Genomic DNA, 15,977 nt, shown 5'->3' with positions numbered 1-15,977 from the left:
CTCCAGCAATTACATGCCTCAGATCTTCTGGAACGCCGGCTGCCAGATGGTGTCTCTGAACTTCCAGACTCCAGGTATGGCCGGGACCCGGGGTCCGAGAGCCGCCGGGGCCGTTACTGTACGCATCGCATTAACACGCATGTACAGAAACTAAAGAACATCAGACTGCTCTGAGACGAACTGAACTCAGAAATACAGTTCTGACCAGAATTATTAGAGCACTAGTATTATCAGCAGCTAAAAATGGTTTTAAGTCAGTTATTTCTATCTTCTGCTGGAGTGTGTCAGTAGGAAATATCAGTTTACATTTCCAAACATTCATTTGGCCACTAATTGTAATAATCCAGTGAGATGTTTGAGATGTGATCTGATCATCATCAGTCTGTCTGGAATGACATGAAGAAACAGAACAAACTGAGACTAAATCCAGAAGAACTGTCTCTGCTTCAAGAAACCTCCTGCAAAGCTACAGAACTGTTAAAAGTTTTAAGCACTTGTGTAAAAATGCTGTGAAATGAGGATGCTGTCATAAATAGATATTCTTTATCAGTTAACTTCTATGAACTAAATGAAATCAACATTTGGTGTGAGCGTGCTCTGTTTAAAGCAGCTTTTGTCCTCGGTGCTCTTGAGCAGAGTTTCTCAGGAGCTTTGCAGGAGGTTTCTTGAAGCGTCTTGGAGACACAGTTCTTCTGGATTTAGTCTCAGTTTGTTCTGTTTCTTCATGTCACTCCAGACAGACTGATGATGATCAGATCAGATCTCAAACATCTCACTGGATTATTACAATTAGTGGCCAAATGAATGTTTGGAATTGTAGACTGATATTACTGACACACTACAGTGAAAGATAGAAATAACTGACTTAAAACCATTTTTAGCTGCTGATATACTAGTGTTCTAATAATTCTGGCCAAATCAGATCTGTTCGGTGTTTTCCTCCTGTCTGAGGTTCAGGAACCTCGGTATCTTCTGGTTTTTCATCTGTTTTCTGGTGAAAATGGTGCGTCTGACACCAGCACACGCTCTTCAACACCACACACGACTGGAGCTCAACATACACTCGACTCAGTAAGTCGTGCATCACTAGTGAAGCTGGAAAATAACAGTGTTTATGTCGTAAAATTCATCAATTATGAAACAACTTTCTGCTGTAAAGCAGCTCTAAAGAAGACAATAGAGTCATTATTCAGTTCAGTAACTGTGTCGATGAAGTTCATCAATTATGAAAGCAGTTGAACTTCTGTAAAGCAGCTCTGCGGAGGACGGCAGTGTGGTTTGTGATGTCTGGATGGTGATTCTTCAGTGTTTGTGAGCTAACATCAGCTGTGTGTGTCTGGATGTCAGTTATAATGCGCTCGTCCCGTATGTTCAGAGCAGTGCCGGTGGGAAGCGAGCAGCATCTGTTCAGAAACACTGGCGTGCAACAGACGGAGCTCAGATCAGAGAGGACTTTATAAACACGACTTTAATCCAGCTCCAGACGAGTGTGTGCTGAGCTGTTGTTGAGCAGTCGATCAGACGCATCTACAGACCAGAGCGTGCCGAGACTCCTGAAGAAAACACTTAGAAACAGCATGTGTCCATAGCAACACCCTGGCAACCGCCTGCATCTCTCCATCACATTCCTTAGGATTGACTTTCTAATCATATTTTAGCGTTATAGAACTCATCACATTAGTTGTAGAAATGACATTGTTTTTAATATATATATATATATATATATATGCAAATGTGATTTGAGATGAAAGATGTGTTTTTGTTTATAATGCATTATAATGCTTTCATAATGTGCATATAGACCATATATGGACTGAAATGAAACCTGCTAAGATAATAATTCAATGATAATTCATTAAATACAGGAAATAAATAAAAACGTCAGGTCTTGGATCAGAATCTAGGAGCCCCACAAATGACATGTGGACAGAAATATATTTATTATGACCATGAATTAAGATTTTAAGATTTTTTTATTATTATTCATTCATTCCCACTATTTAGTTTAATTGTGATTACAAATTAAGAATTTGTTCCCATGACTTATTAATGTGCTTATTTTAGTCAATTGTGGCCACATTGTGCTAATTTGTACAATTTATGCTATTTTGCTAATTTTACTAAAATGGGCCAATTTTTTATTCAAGGCCACAATTTAACAAACGATGGAATTAATTAAATATTCATGGGAATTAATTCTTAATTTGTGGGAAGAATGTCATCTATCTATCAATCTATCTGCACTGCAAAACATTATACTACATTTTTTAAGGTAAGTGGTTGCAAACAATTTATTTTATCTACATTCAAATAAAAAAAATGTGAAAGTTAGTCAACTAAATTTGTTTATATAAATGTAGCTAAAATAAATTGATTGCAACCACTCACCTTAAAACAATTTAGTAAATTCAATGAATAATTTTTATCTATCTATCTGTCTATCTGTCTATCTGTCTGTCTGTCTGTCTGTCTGTCTGTCTATCTGTCTCTCTCTCTCTCTCGCAATTCAATTCAATTCAATATGTGCTTTATTGGCATGACAATTGTTACAATGTATTGCCAAAGCATAGTGTTTACATTAAATATAGAACAAGTATGTAAAAAAAAAAAAAAATAAAAAAAATAAATAAAATACATGCATGTGTGTAGATATAATTAAACAAAATATAACAAATCAATTCTAGGATTCTGTGAACAGTTTAAAAGTGTGTGTGTGTGTGTGTGTGTGTGTGTGTGTGTGGGAGCATCACTGATTTGTTGACTCCTCCCTCTTTTTGTGACAGGCATCAATGTATCTTGCTGCTAGTGAGATACAATCTTGTTTTTCACCTAATAAATATTGAAGTTGTGTTTTCTTGTTTAACATTTTGAAGTCAGGGTAAAGTGTTTCAAATTGTGGATAAAATGCCTCTCTAATGTGTTGATAGTTAGGACAGCTGGTGAGGAAGTGTTGCTCTGTCTCCACTTCTCCATGAGTACAGTATGGACAGATGCGGCTCTCTCTGGGCAGCCAGTGCTGTCGATATCTGCCCGTCTCTATAGTCAGAGTATGACCGCTCAGTCTGTACCTCGTCATCTGTCTTCTTAGTTTACAGTCTTTCACTGTACTCAGATATTCTGCAGTTGTGGAATCTCTATTTAGGGCCAAATAACATTCAAGTTTACTTTGTTTTTCTGTTGTTTCTTTCCAATAGGTTAGATCATTTTCATTTTGTTCTTTTATAATTTGGTTGGGCCAAATGTTGTGGCTGATTATTTGAGTGTCCTGCTGCTGGATGTTAGTCATGTTAGTCTGTGTTTGCAGCTTCAGGACCATCTGAATCAGGGGACTTTTTTCATGGTTCACTTCATGGTTTTTAAGGGCTTTAAAATGATAAGAGTTGGGGTCGCTCATTTTTAGGTGTTTCCAGAATGTGATGGCTCGTTTCTCAATGTGCATTAGTAGAGGGTATTGGCCTAATTCTGCCCTGCATGCGTTGTTGGGTGTGCTCCTCTGTACTCCGAGGATACTCTTACAGAACTCAGCATGCAGGGCTTCAAGAGGATTTTTGTCCCATTTTTCAAATTGGTGATTTAGGAGAGGACCCCACACTTCACTGCCATATAATGCAATAGGTTCTATGACTGATTGGAATATTTTGAGCCAGATTCTAATTGGTATTTGAATTTGGATCGATTTTTTTGATAGCGTAAAAGGCCCTTCTTGCTTTCTCTTTCAGTTCATTCACAGCCAAATTTAGTTTACCAGTTGCATTTATCTTCAGCCCAATTCAATTTTATCATTTTATTATTAGCAATTTATTATTAGTTTCAACACATATGTTTTACCAAATAAAAAGAACAGCACTTTTAGAGTTCATCCCACTCATTGATGTGAGCATAAGTATTGGGACAGTTGAACATAAGGCAGATATTAAAGATTAAAAGCTATTATTTAGTTGCAGATCCCTTGCACACAATCACAGCAGTGAGTCTGTGACCCATAGACATCACCAGACTCTTGCTCTCATCCTTTGAAATACTTTTCCCAGCCTTTAATGCAGACAATCCCAATTGTTGCTTGTTTTGGGGAGTTTCTGCCTTTACTCTCCTCTTCAGCTGCTGAAATTCATGATCAATCAGATTTAAATCTGGAGATTGACTTGGGCAATATAAGACTTTCCATTTCTTTGCTCTTATAAACTCCTTGACTGAACTGGCAGGTGTTTTGGGTCATTGTCCTGATGCAATATGAAGCACTTCCCAATTAATCTGGTGGCATTTTCTTGAATATTGGTAGGTAAGATGGTTTTGTACCCTTCCAAATTCATTCTTCTACTGTCATCATACATTAAGTCATCAGTAAAGTTGAGAGGGCCTGTTCCAGAGACAGCCATGCATGCCCATGCCATGACACCACCTCCACCATGCTTTACAGATGAGGCTGTATGCTTGGGATCATTGCAGTTCCCTTTTTTCTCCACATTTGTGCTTTCCCATCACTTAGATAAAGGTTCATCTTTGTCTCATCGGTCCATAAACACAGTTCCAAAACTCTTCTGGCTCCCCTTTGTGCTTTTTTGCAAACTCTAATCTTGTCTTTCTATGTTTGGTGCTGGTCAGAGGTTTGCATCTTGCGGTGTAGCATCTGTAATTCTGTGTCAAAGCCTCCTGAGGACAGTAGATTGTCAGAGCATCACCCAGCTTTCTGGAAGTTGTTGCTGATTTTACAGACACGTCTTTTAGGGTTAATTTTCACAGCTTTTATGATTTGTCTGTCATCAACTACTGTTGTTTTCTCAGCCGATCAGGTAGTTGTTGGTTGCTGGTGATTTCCAAACTCTTGATTTCTCCATGCCCTTTGTTTTTGCTAGAGCTCTAATTGACTTCCTCTTTTCTTTTAGCATCCAAATTGCTTGCTTTTCTCTCAAAGTCAGCTCCCTCGTCTTCATCCTGGTTTGTGTGGGTCATCATCGAATGCAAGATTCAGAATACAGAAGTAATGGATATAACTGATACGACACATTCCCTGCTTTTAATATCTGAAGAATTAATGCAACAGGACACAGCTGATCACTTAGAAAGACCTGAGAGGAAACTGCTCCAATACTTATGCTCACATCAGATAGAGGGATGAACTCTAAAAGTGCTGAACTTTTTATTTAGTAAAACATCTATGTGTTGAAACGGCTAATAATAAAATGTGGCATTCTGTAGTTTTGTCTCATATTCATCTTTTAATCATATTTGTAAATGTCTTGACTCCACAGCCAACAGAGCAATTTTGTCTTCACTGTTCCAATACTTTTGGAGGGCACTGTATATAACTTTCCCCCCGTTATCACGGGTCTGTGATTGTGTTTTAGTGACATTAAGAATCTTCTTGCTCTTGTGTAAAGCAGCATGTATTCTGTGTTTCAGATCTGGGCATGCAGCTGAATCAGGGGAAGTTCGAGTACAACGGCACATGCGGGTGAGTGTTTCCTGCGGTCGGTCGTTTCCCGCTGCAGCTCATCAATTACAGTGTCACATTGCATTAGCTGCAGCCGGCGGCAGCGTGTCTGCTCGCTAACATTAGCGCAAACGATCGCTCCCTAAACATCGGCCCTCCCGCACAGATTCTCATGTACGAGTCCAGCCGGAGGCCAAACGCTCGTCTGGGATTACCGGCCCACGAGCGTCAATATCACAGCCCCTTAATGTCCCGTTATTACCCAGCAGCCCCTCTGTGTGTGTGTGTGTGTGTGTGAGGAGACGTGGGATTGTGTAATGGAAAGAGCTTGGATCATTAATCTTCTCTTGAACAATTAATCAGAAAAATAATTAATATCTGGCCTGGAGGCATGGAGTCAGGAAGCTTGTCTGAGCGGACGGATGCTGAGGAGCGTTTCTCTGGAGATGCTGCAGTGACTCCTGACTCTCTCCTGCAGGTACCTCCTCAAACCAGACTTCATGCGCCGCGCCGACAGAATGTTCGACCCCTTCTCTGAGACGCCAGTAGATGGAGTGATAGCAGCGACCTGCAGCGTACAGGTGACGCACGCACTCACACACTCACACACACACACACACACACACTCACTCACTCGCAAACACATTCACTCACACACACACACACACACACAAACTCACTCACTCGCACACACATTCACTCACTCACACACATTTACATTTAGTCATTTGGCAGACGCTTTTATCCAAAGCGACTTACAATTGGGGAATACAAAAAGCGATTCATCTTGAAGAGGCAGTCAGACAGAGGAAGTGCTCGTAACACCAAATCTCAGTCATTGTTCAAATAAGTACAAACTAGTAGGTGGAGAGAAAGATAGAGGGAAAGTTTTTTTTTTTTTTTTTTAAAGTTTAGGATGAAGTCAAGTACTGCCGAAAGAGATGAGTTTTCAGTTGTTGCTTGAAGGTTGCCAGAGATCCGGCGTTCCGGATAGGGGTGGGAAGATTATTCCACCAGCCAGGAATGGTGAACGAGAATGTTCTGGAGAGTGATCTTGAGCCTCTCTGTGATGGTACCACAAGGCGTCGCTCACTAGCAGATCTCAGACTTCTGGAGGGGATGTAGGTTCGTAATAGTGAGTGGAAGTAGGAGGGTGCAGAGCCTAGTTCTGTACGCAAGCATCAGTGACTTGAACTGGATGCGAGCTGCCACTGGTAGCCAGTGCAAGGAGATGAAGAGAGGTGTAACATGCGCTCTTTTGGGCTCGTTGAAGATCAGTCGTGCCGCTGCATTCTGAATCATTTGTAGAGGTTTGATTGTGTTTGATAGCAGACCAGCCAGAAGAGCATTGCAGTAGTCCAGCCTAGAAACAACCAGGGCCTGGACAAGAAGTTGCGCAGCATGCTTTGTCAGAAAGGGCCTGATCTTTCTGATGTTGTGTAGTGCAAACCTGCAGGATGGAGCAGTCTTTGCAATGTGCTCTTTGAAGGTCAGCTGGTCATCAAAGATTACACCAAGATTTCTGACCGAAGTTGATGGGGTAATCATTGATGAGCCGAACTGAATCGTGAAGTCATGCCGTAGAGTCGGAGTGGCAGGGAAGACCAGAAGTTCCGTCTTTGCCAGGTTGAGCTGTAGGTGATGTTCTTTCATCCATGCCGAGATGTCCGCCAGGCAGCCTGAGATCCGTGCAGCTACCGTTGGGTCATCTGGTTGAAAAGAGAGATAGAGCTGCGTGTCATCGGCGTAGCAGTGATAGGAGAAGCCATGTGCATGTATGATGGGACCCAGCGATGTAGTGTACGTGGAGAAGAGGAGGGGTCCAAGAACCGATCCCTGAGGAACTCCAGTGACCAGTTGATGTGGTTTGGATACCTCCCCTCCCCAAGCCACCCTGAAAGATCTACCGGTGAGATAGGATTCAAACCAGCGAAGTGGAATCCCAGTGATGCCCAGTGATGAGAGGGTAGACAGGAGAATCTGATGATTGACAGTGTCAAAAGCAGCAGAGAGATCCAGCAGAATGAGGACTGATGATTTGGAATCAGCCTTTGCAGTTCGCAGGGCTTCAGTGACTGAGAGTAGCACAGTCTCTGTTGAATGGCCACTCCTGAAACCTGACTGTTTAGCATCCAGCTTGTTGTACTGTGAAAGAAACCGTGAGAGCTGGTTGAAGACAACTCGTTCTCCCTACGAATGGAAGGAGAGAGACAGGTCTGTAGTTATCTAAAAGAGAAGAGTTTAATGTAGGTTTTTTGATCAGTGGGGTTACCCGAGCCTGCTTGAATGCTGTGGGGAAGATGCCTGTGAGCAGAGATGTGTTGATAATGTGTGTGAGTGCCGGTAAGAGTGTGGGAGAGATTGTTTGGAGAAGGTGTGAGGGGATTGGGTCGAGAGGACATGTTGTAGGATGGCTGGAGAGGAGAAGTTTGGATACTTCTGCCTCGGTGAGGGGACAGAAGGAGAAGATGGGAGTTAGAGCAGTGGATGTGGTTGATCGGAGGTCCTGCGGAGTTGAGAACTGGTTGCTGATTGTTCTAGTGTGTGCTGATTGTTCACACACACACACACACAAACTCACTCACTCGCACACACATTCACTCGCACACACACACACACACACACACGAATGCGCATACACACACGCAAATTTTTTTCTGTGAATTGTGGAGACTTTCCATAGACTTCTATTACTTTTATACTGACCAAACGATATTTTCTCTCCCCTAACCCTAAACCTACCCCTTACAGAAAACCTGTTTTCATTCTTACTCTTTCACATAAACATCATTTACTATTTTTAATAATTGTTTTCCCTCCTGGGGGCCACAGGCTGCTCTCCACAAGGTCAAAAATTTCAGGTTTACTATCCTTGTGGGGACATTTGGTCTCACACACACACACACACACACACACACACACACTCACTTAATTTGGTCCTTCAGTTTTCATCAAAGCTGACACTGTGGCTGCAGTAAACACTCAGATCAGAGCTCATTTACATACAGACGTCTTTTATTTCTTTTAGTTTTTCGTTCTGCTCCTCAGTCGCCTCTGGCTGCGTTCTCTAGCAGCTCTGTTCAATCAGTATTGGGTAAAGCGCTATATAAATAAAGGTGACTTGACTTAAACTGCTTAAAGGTTGGCGGTATGACCAATCGAATCCTTACCACAATATAAGTCATTTATAACTACATTAAACACTGCACATTTACATTTTTCACCTAAATAAATTCTGGTAAATAATATTTCTGGTAAATCCTCCTTTTAAAAAGTGTTTGTTTGATGATGTTATTATTATTAGACTAGAACAGCTGGATATGATGTCATTCTCACACTATAATACTGATCTTTGATTTCACCGATTTGGACTGAGATGGACACGTGCTTCACTTTTGCTTTAAAAGATTTCATAGAAATTTGGATTTCATTTGGTGTAATAAAATATTTTTAAGTAAAATGGTTGATTTTTTTTTTTTGCGGGAAATTAATCGTTTAGATTAATCAAAAAATTAGTCGATAGATTAATCGAAATAAAAATAGTCGTTAGTGGCAGCCCTAGACATTACTAATGGAAATTAAAGCCATACTCTGTATTTCCAAAATAATCACTCAGATAATTGCTAATCCAGTGATATTGTGGACTTGATTGCACAGATACTATTAGAACTGAATCAATGATGAACTGACTTTAACTGAATATTGTTTACTTTTGTTCTTCTGCATTATTACACACTATTCTCCTGTTTAATACTGTTAAGCTGCTTTGACACAATCTGTATTGTTAAAAGCACTATATAAATAAAGGTGACTTGACTAATCAGATTTGGACAGTAATGAACTCATAGTGATGATAACTGGCTGTTTCTCTCCTTAAGACGATTGTATCTTCACTGGTGAGAATTCTGTACACTCGCTTAAAACACAACTGACCATTATCTAAATCTGCCTCTGAACCTCTTAAGTTCTTTTGAACACTCGGATGTGTGCCTGAGAATTAGGTTTTCAGATTTGACTTGACATAACAGTCTGAGAGGATCAGAGTTATAAATGATGGCAGAAGTGTGTGACATGACTCTGAATCACTGATATGAGTCTTTAATAGAATGATGGAGTCTCATCTGTTCCTGGACCAGTTTCGCAGCGCTCTGACCCACGCCTCGTGTCCGTGTGCTTCCTCAGGTGTTCTCGGGTCAGTTCTTATCGGATAAGAAGATCGGCACGTATGTGGAGGTGGACATGTACGGCCTTCCCACCGACACCATCCGGAAAGAGTTCCGCACGCGTATGGTGATGAACAACGGCCTGAACCCGTACTACAACGAGGAGCCCTTCGTCTTCAGGAAGGTCTGACATCTTCAGCATTCACCTCTTCTTCACTCGCCTGATTCTGCTGACACTGCACTGGTCATCATTGCCGTTTTTGTTATTTTCAATGGCCGTTTCATTTTAGTTCATTCTTAGTTTTTATTTATTTTTTTGTTTGGACAATCACTCAGTTTAAAAGGCCCAGTTCTTCATGTTAGTGAATTAACAAATATGGAAATATGAATCAAAGTTCATGAAGTTGCACATGAATCAGTTCAGTATAAAATGATTCATCACAGTTTTACTCTAATCAGCTAGAAATACATGCAGAGAAACACACATTTAGGGAAAATTATTATAAAATGAAGTGTTTTTGTTCGTGAGACTGAACATTTGATGAGTGCTTGATGAACGTTATGTGAGCGTTAGATGAGTGTTAGATAAACGTTTGAGCATTATGAGCGTTAGAGGAATGTTTGCGTAGGATCCAGATCATCTGAGCTGCATTTGCTGTTTTTGTTTGTTCATTTTGTTGATGTTGATGTTGAGGTTGTGTGTGTGTGTTATAGTATGTGTGCGCGTGTGTTATATTGTGTGTGTAAGAGTCTGTGTGTGTGTGTGTGTGTGTAATGTGCTTCTCATCACGTTCATTTTCTCCCATTGGTAGCACTACACAATTGGGTAGCACTACAAATAGCACTACACAATTACAGCCAATGTGAGGAGACACAGAGAGAGACACACACACACACACGGGCCTTTGTGCTGATGCAGCAGGATGGTTGTCTTCTCTCGACCGTGACACTGACACCACAGACACAGACCATAAATCAGCAGTGCCGCAGTGCTACCACACACAAACACACTCACTCTCTCTCATGTACACACACACTCTCACACATACTCTCTCTCACACACACACACACACACACACACACACAAACACACTCACTCTCTCTCATGTACACACACACTCTCACACATACTCTCTCTCACACACACACACACACACACACACACACAAACACACTCACTCTCTCTCATGTACACACACACTCTCACACATACTCTCTCTCACACACACACACACACACACACACTCTCATGTGTGTTGTGCGTGACACAATGTTCTATAAACACAGCACTCAGGTTAAAGTAATATCAACTTCTATATAACACCTACACACTGACAAAAAGCTCTCTGCATTTATACAAAAACAAAAATTCCTTCATTTTTAGATGACCACAAAAGCAGATTTCATCAGGTTTAACTCATTTCTGGGTACAAATTTGTCCCCACATATGAGTCCCTGCAGCACAGAAGCAGTCATGAGTAACACAGGTATATCTGTAGCAATAGACAACAATACATTGTATGGATCAAAATTATACATTTCTCTTTTATGACAAAAATCATTAGGATATTAAGATCATGTTCCATGAAGATATTTTGTACATTTCCTACCGTAAATATATCAAAACTTCATTTTTGATTAGTAATATGCATTGCTAAGAACTTCATTTGAACAACTTTAAAGGAGATTTTCTCAATATTTAGATTTTTTTGCTCCCTCGGATTCCAGATTTTCTAATAGTTGTATCTCAGACAAATATTGTCATATCATAACAAACCATACATCAATGGAAATATTATTTATCCAGCTTTCAGATGATGTAGAAATCTCAATTTTAAAAAATTGAGTTATGACTGGTTTTGTGGACCAGGGTCACATATGGTGACGTACAAACACACGTGTTCTGTGTTCAGCATAGGGCTGGACGAAATTCAGAACCTTTAATCGATGTAATGTTCCCATGTCCCATTTCAGTTTTTTTAATTCTAATAATACTGTACTTTCCCCTTAAAAACATAGGTTACACTTTAGTTTAAGGTGTCCTTGTTACAGTGTAATTATGTAAGTAATGAGTAATATTAATTAACTGCATGCACTTACTATATGGTTAGGGTTAGGATTAAGGTTTGGCTTAGGGTTACTTACATGTAATTATGCATAATTTATTGTTGTTATAATAGTAAGTACATGTAACATGTGTAACAAGGGCAACTTAAAATGAAGTGTTACCAAAACATACTACCGTAACCGTAGTAGGTGCTATACGGACGTGACCGTTGCGCTCGCGTCTTTTGCAGCGTCTCGCTCGTGAGTGGTGCATGTGTTAAAATAATTTAAACTTTACACACAGCGCCGCTCATCAATGTCAGTTCCAACAGTGGACCAATCAGAAGACCCCAGAGGCGGGGCAAGCGTTGCAAGCTTTTGTTTACAGTAGCAGGTTGGCATGGCAATTTTTGTATTTGACGGCAACATGGCGGAGTAGGCTTTCTGCGCTGCGCTGCGCATAAAAAACATTCCTGAGCGCTGCGTCTATAGTAATAATACTATAGTGCGTCTATAGTAATAATAATAATAATATGTTTAATTTATATAGCGCCTTTCCCAAGCTCAAGGACGCTGTACAAAAGCAGAAACAGAAAAGACAGTCGATTCACATAATGATAACAGTCCTTTCACAATCAATTAGTCAGTTAAATAGACAGTAGACAGTTGCCCAGTCCAGGGATAGACATGATTGACGTTGCATATCATGGTACAATTATGTACAGAAAATAGAGATACAAACATAGAAAACATACAACATATATACCACAGCTGGTAGTACAGGATGAGTGGAGTGTCTAAAGAACATGATATGACTGGAAATATTGGGTAAACAAGTAGGTTTTGAGTTGTGATTTAAATACAGAGAGAGAGGTTATTGTCCTTAGTGCCAGAGGTATAGAGTTCCATAGTTTAGGTGCAGTGATGGAAAATTATCTGCCACCCATTGAGGATAAACGAAATCTAGGTACAGTAAGAAGTTCACAACCTAACGATCGAAGTGATCGAGGCGGAACATAAGGAGACAGTAGATCAGAGAGATAAGGGGGAGCAAGGCCATTGAGTGATTTAAAAGTAAGCAGAAGAATTTTATAAGTAATACAAGACGATACAGGGAGCCAATGGAGTTTAAATAAGATTGGGTAATGTGAGCAGATCGCTTAGTATGGGTTAATATTCTTGCAGCAGAGTTTTGAATATATTGTAAACGAGAGATAGAGTGCAATCGTAATCTGGCAAAAAGAGCATTGCAGTAGTTGAGGCGTGATGTAATAAAAGCATGCACTAATGATTCAGCATCTTTTGGAGAAACATATGATCGAAGTTGTGCTAACCGACGAAGCTGGAAAAATGCAGATTTGGATAGTTTACTAATGTAAGCATCCAGAGTCAGTGCAGGATCAAGAGTAATGCCTAAATTTCTGACAGTAGCAGATGGAAAAACTGTTGTAGCATCAAGGTTGAAACTGAAAGCATTTACTATATTTTTTGTTAGTGAAGGGGGGCCAGTAGTTAAAATTTCTGTTTTGTTTAAATTCAAACTGAGAAAATTAGAACTGAGCCTGGCTTTTAGCTCATTAACACAGGTAGATAGTGATGTGGTCTGGTGAATGGAGTCTGATCTGCAGGCAGTATAAATCTGAATATCATCAGCTCATGGATTTCATCAGTGATAATGAAATCCATGAGCGACGGATAATATGTCCAAGCGGCATGATGTAAGTAATAAATAGTAATGGCCCGAGAACAGAGCCCTGGGGAACACCCTGACTGAGTAACGTAGTGGGAGATTTATAATTATGCATAGCGATATAGTATTGTCTATCAGTGAGATAGGAAGAGAACCAGGATAGTGCAGCACCTGAGACACCTATCTCAGAAAGGCAGGAAAGTAATAACTTGTGTCAGACAGTATCAAATGCTGAGCTGAGGTCAAGCAGCAGGAGAATGGAGAGATTACTGGAGTCACCAGAGAGTAACAGATCATTGACAACCTTAACTAAAGCAGTTTCAGTGCTGTGATGAGAGCGAAAACCAGATTGAAATGCATCGCACTGATCACTGAGAGCTAGAAAAGACTGTAGCTGATTGGCAACAACTTTTTCCATAATTTTCTAAATAAATGGTAAATTGGACGATAATTGGTGAAATCTGCTGGGTCCAGGTTTGGTTTTTTAAGAATAGGTGTAACGGCAGCAGTTTTCAGTGAAATTGGAACAGTGGCAGAGATAAGGGACATATTTACTAAGTGAGAGATAGGAGCAGAAATGACAGAAGGACAGTTTTTCAGAAGGAATGTGGTGCAGGATCTAACTGACATGAAGAAGAATTAGAGTTCTGTATTATCTCAGCAATTAAAGTTTGAGTTGTCAAGGTAAAATTATTTAACAGTGGAATAGATTGAGTTTGCTCACAAGTAAAAGTGGTTGGTTCAGTGCCAAGAGACCCACATAGAGTGTCCAGTTTTGTTTGATAGTGGCGCAGGAAGGAGCCACACAAATCATCACATTCATATTGACTGGGACTATGGCTAGGTGGCTGGACTAATTTGTTAACCATGTTAAACAGTGTTTTTGGCCTATTGTTAGCTTTACTGATAATGTCGGAAATATAGGAAGAGCGTGCTGGATTCAAAGCAGTTTTATAATGCCTAGTATGTTCCGAAAATATTTGAAAATGGACAGTCAGGCAAGTTTTTCTAAAAAGGCGTTCTAGCTGTCTGCCTTTCGCCTTCATAGCACGAAGCTCAGCATTATACCAGGGGGAGGTGTGGGACAAAGGAACAGACCTGGTCCTAACTGGAGCATGCTGATCTAAAACATCAATAATAACAGAATGATATATGTCAGATATCACAGATGGACAGGTGAACTTGAAAACATCAGAAATAGTAGAGGAAGCAACTGAAGCAGCAAAAGTATTTACATTGATAGCATTGATTTTGCAAAAAGAAATGGAGGTATTACCAGCACATTTGGTATGATGTATTAACATAAAGTCTAAAGTGATAAGCTTATGATCAGAGATAGGAATAGCATGACCACTGATGGAGATGTCATTCACACCAGACGTAAAAACTAAGTCAAGTGTATGGCCATGAGTGTGTGTTGGGAAATTGACATTCTGGGTAAGATTAAAGCAATCCAGGATAGTCTTCAATTGAGTGCTGTTTGAGCAGACAGTATCAACATGAATGTTAAAGTCACCAATTAAGATGACCTGGGACGATGCAGCACAAGCTAAAGTTAATAGTTCACAAAGTTACGAAAAAAATTCAGTTTGCTGCTTGGGTGGCCTATAAATAAGGATAATTTTAAGAGGACTGCTATAGCCAATTTTCAGAACCATGTACTCAAAAGACTTAGGAATGTGAAAATCCAGCTGAGTGATAGATAAAGAGTTCCGGTAGATGACCGCAAGACCACCCCCTTTACCATGTAAATGCGGTTTAGACAAATATTGATATCCATTCGGTGTAAGCAGGTTAAGATTTACAAAATCATTCGGTGTTTGCCAGGTTTCAGTAAGAAATAACATATCCAGGTTGTTGTCCGTAGTAAGTTCATTTAGATAAGGACCCTTATCCGAGATGGAGCGGCAGTTGAGGAGAGCAAAGTGATTTCCCAATACACTTTTATTTCCAGTTGTGTTATAATTGAAGTTCGTCCTATTTATGGAAACAAGCAATCGCGGTAAACGATGGTCGCTCTGTAGATGAGTCGGTTTATTCATAGTTCTGTTTTTTGACCAGATGCACGGAATACCAGTAGATGTTAACCGGTACACATTGAAAATCCTGCGGGTTGAGCGATGCACATAGCGCGGGCGTCGGATGATGCCAAGTGAACAACAGTGCTCATACGTCGCAACATCACATGGCAGATACTCAGTTTCCATGTTGGAAGTTACTCCAATAATAAGGAGAACCAAAAGTGGGATGATTGAAAAAAGCTTTGACGTATTTTTAACTATAGCCATGAGAAATCTAGTTATCAGCAAAACTATGTTAGCCAAAACCACAACCATCACAGCACCTAAAGCTTACGGAAAAGTAAGATACCCAACCAGACAGTAAGCAATAGGATGACTGGTAAGTGGAGTGCTAACTCACCTCACAGTCAATCCAACAGATGGAGGATAGAGGGGTTTGAGGGCTCGTAACAGGCAGACCAGTTCCCGACGATAAAGAATGCAATAATCCAAGCAGAGAAAAAAGTCCAGTTTGCAGAGGATTTATTGTCCAATAGAACCAAAATAATCCTTTATAATCCAACAAGGAAAACATTGACCAAAACAAACAAACAACCAAACAACCCAGCGTGGAGCGGCAGCCAAAC

The 15,977-nt window shown here is 40.3% G+C and overlaps 1 protein-coding gene across 4 annotated transcripts in view; it reads left to right on the top strand.

The window, feature by feature from the left end:
• Positions 1-15,977, top strand: part of LOC306843396 (1-phosphatidylinositol 4,5-bisphosphate phosphodiesterase beta-4-like) — a 94,468-nt gene that overhangs the window by 55,374 nt on the left and 23,117 nt on the right. For all 4 annotated transcript variants that reach the window (XM_079374877.1, XM_079374879.1, XM_079374876.1 and 1 more), the window contains exons 23-26: positions 1-74; positions 5,401-5,452; positions 5,910-6,012; positions 9,614-9,778. The exon at positions 1-74 is cut by the window's left edge and continues 51 nt beyond it. In XM_079374877.1, coding sequence (XP_079231003.1) covers positions 1-74; positions 5,401-5,452; positions 5,910-6,012; positions 9,614-9,778 — 394 coding nt within the window. The remainder of the gene's footprint in view (positions 75-5,400; positions 5,453-5,909; positions 6,013-9,613; positions 9,779-15,977) is intronic.

This window comes from Barbus barbus, assembly GCF_936440315.1.
Source record: "Barbus barbus genome assembly, chromosome: 24".
Taxonomy (NCBI): Eukaryota; Metazoa; Chordata; class Actinopteri; order Cypriniformes; family Cyprinidae; genus Barbus; species Barbus barbus.
The sequence above is the reverse complement of the archived record's forward strand: the minus strand, read 5'-3'. Positions and strand labels throughout refer to the sequence as shown.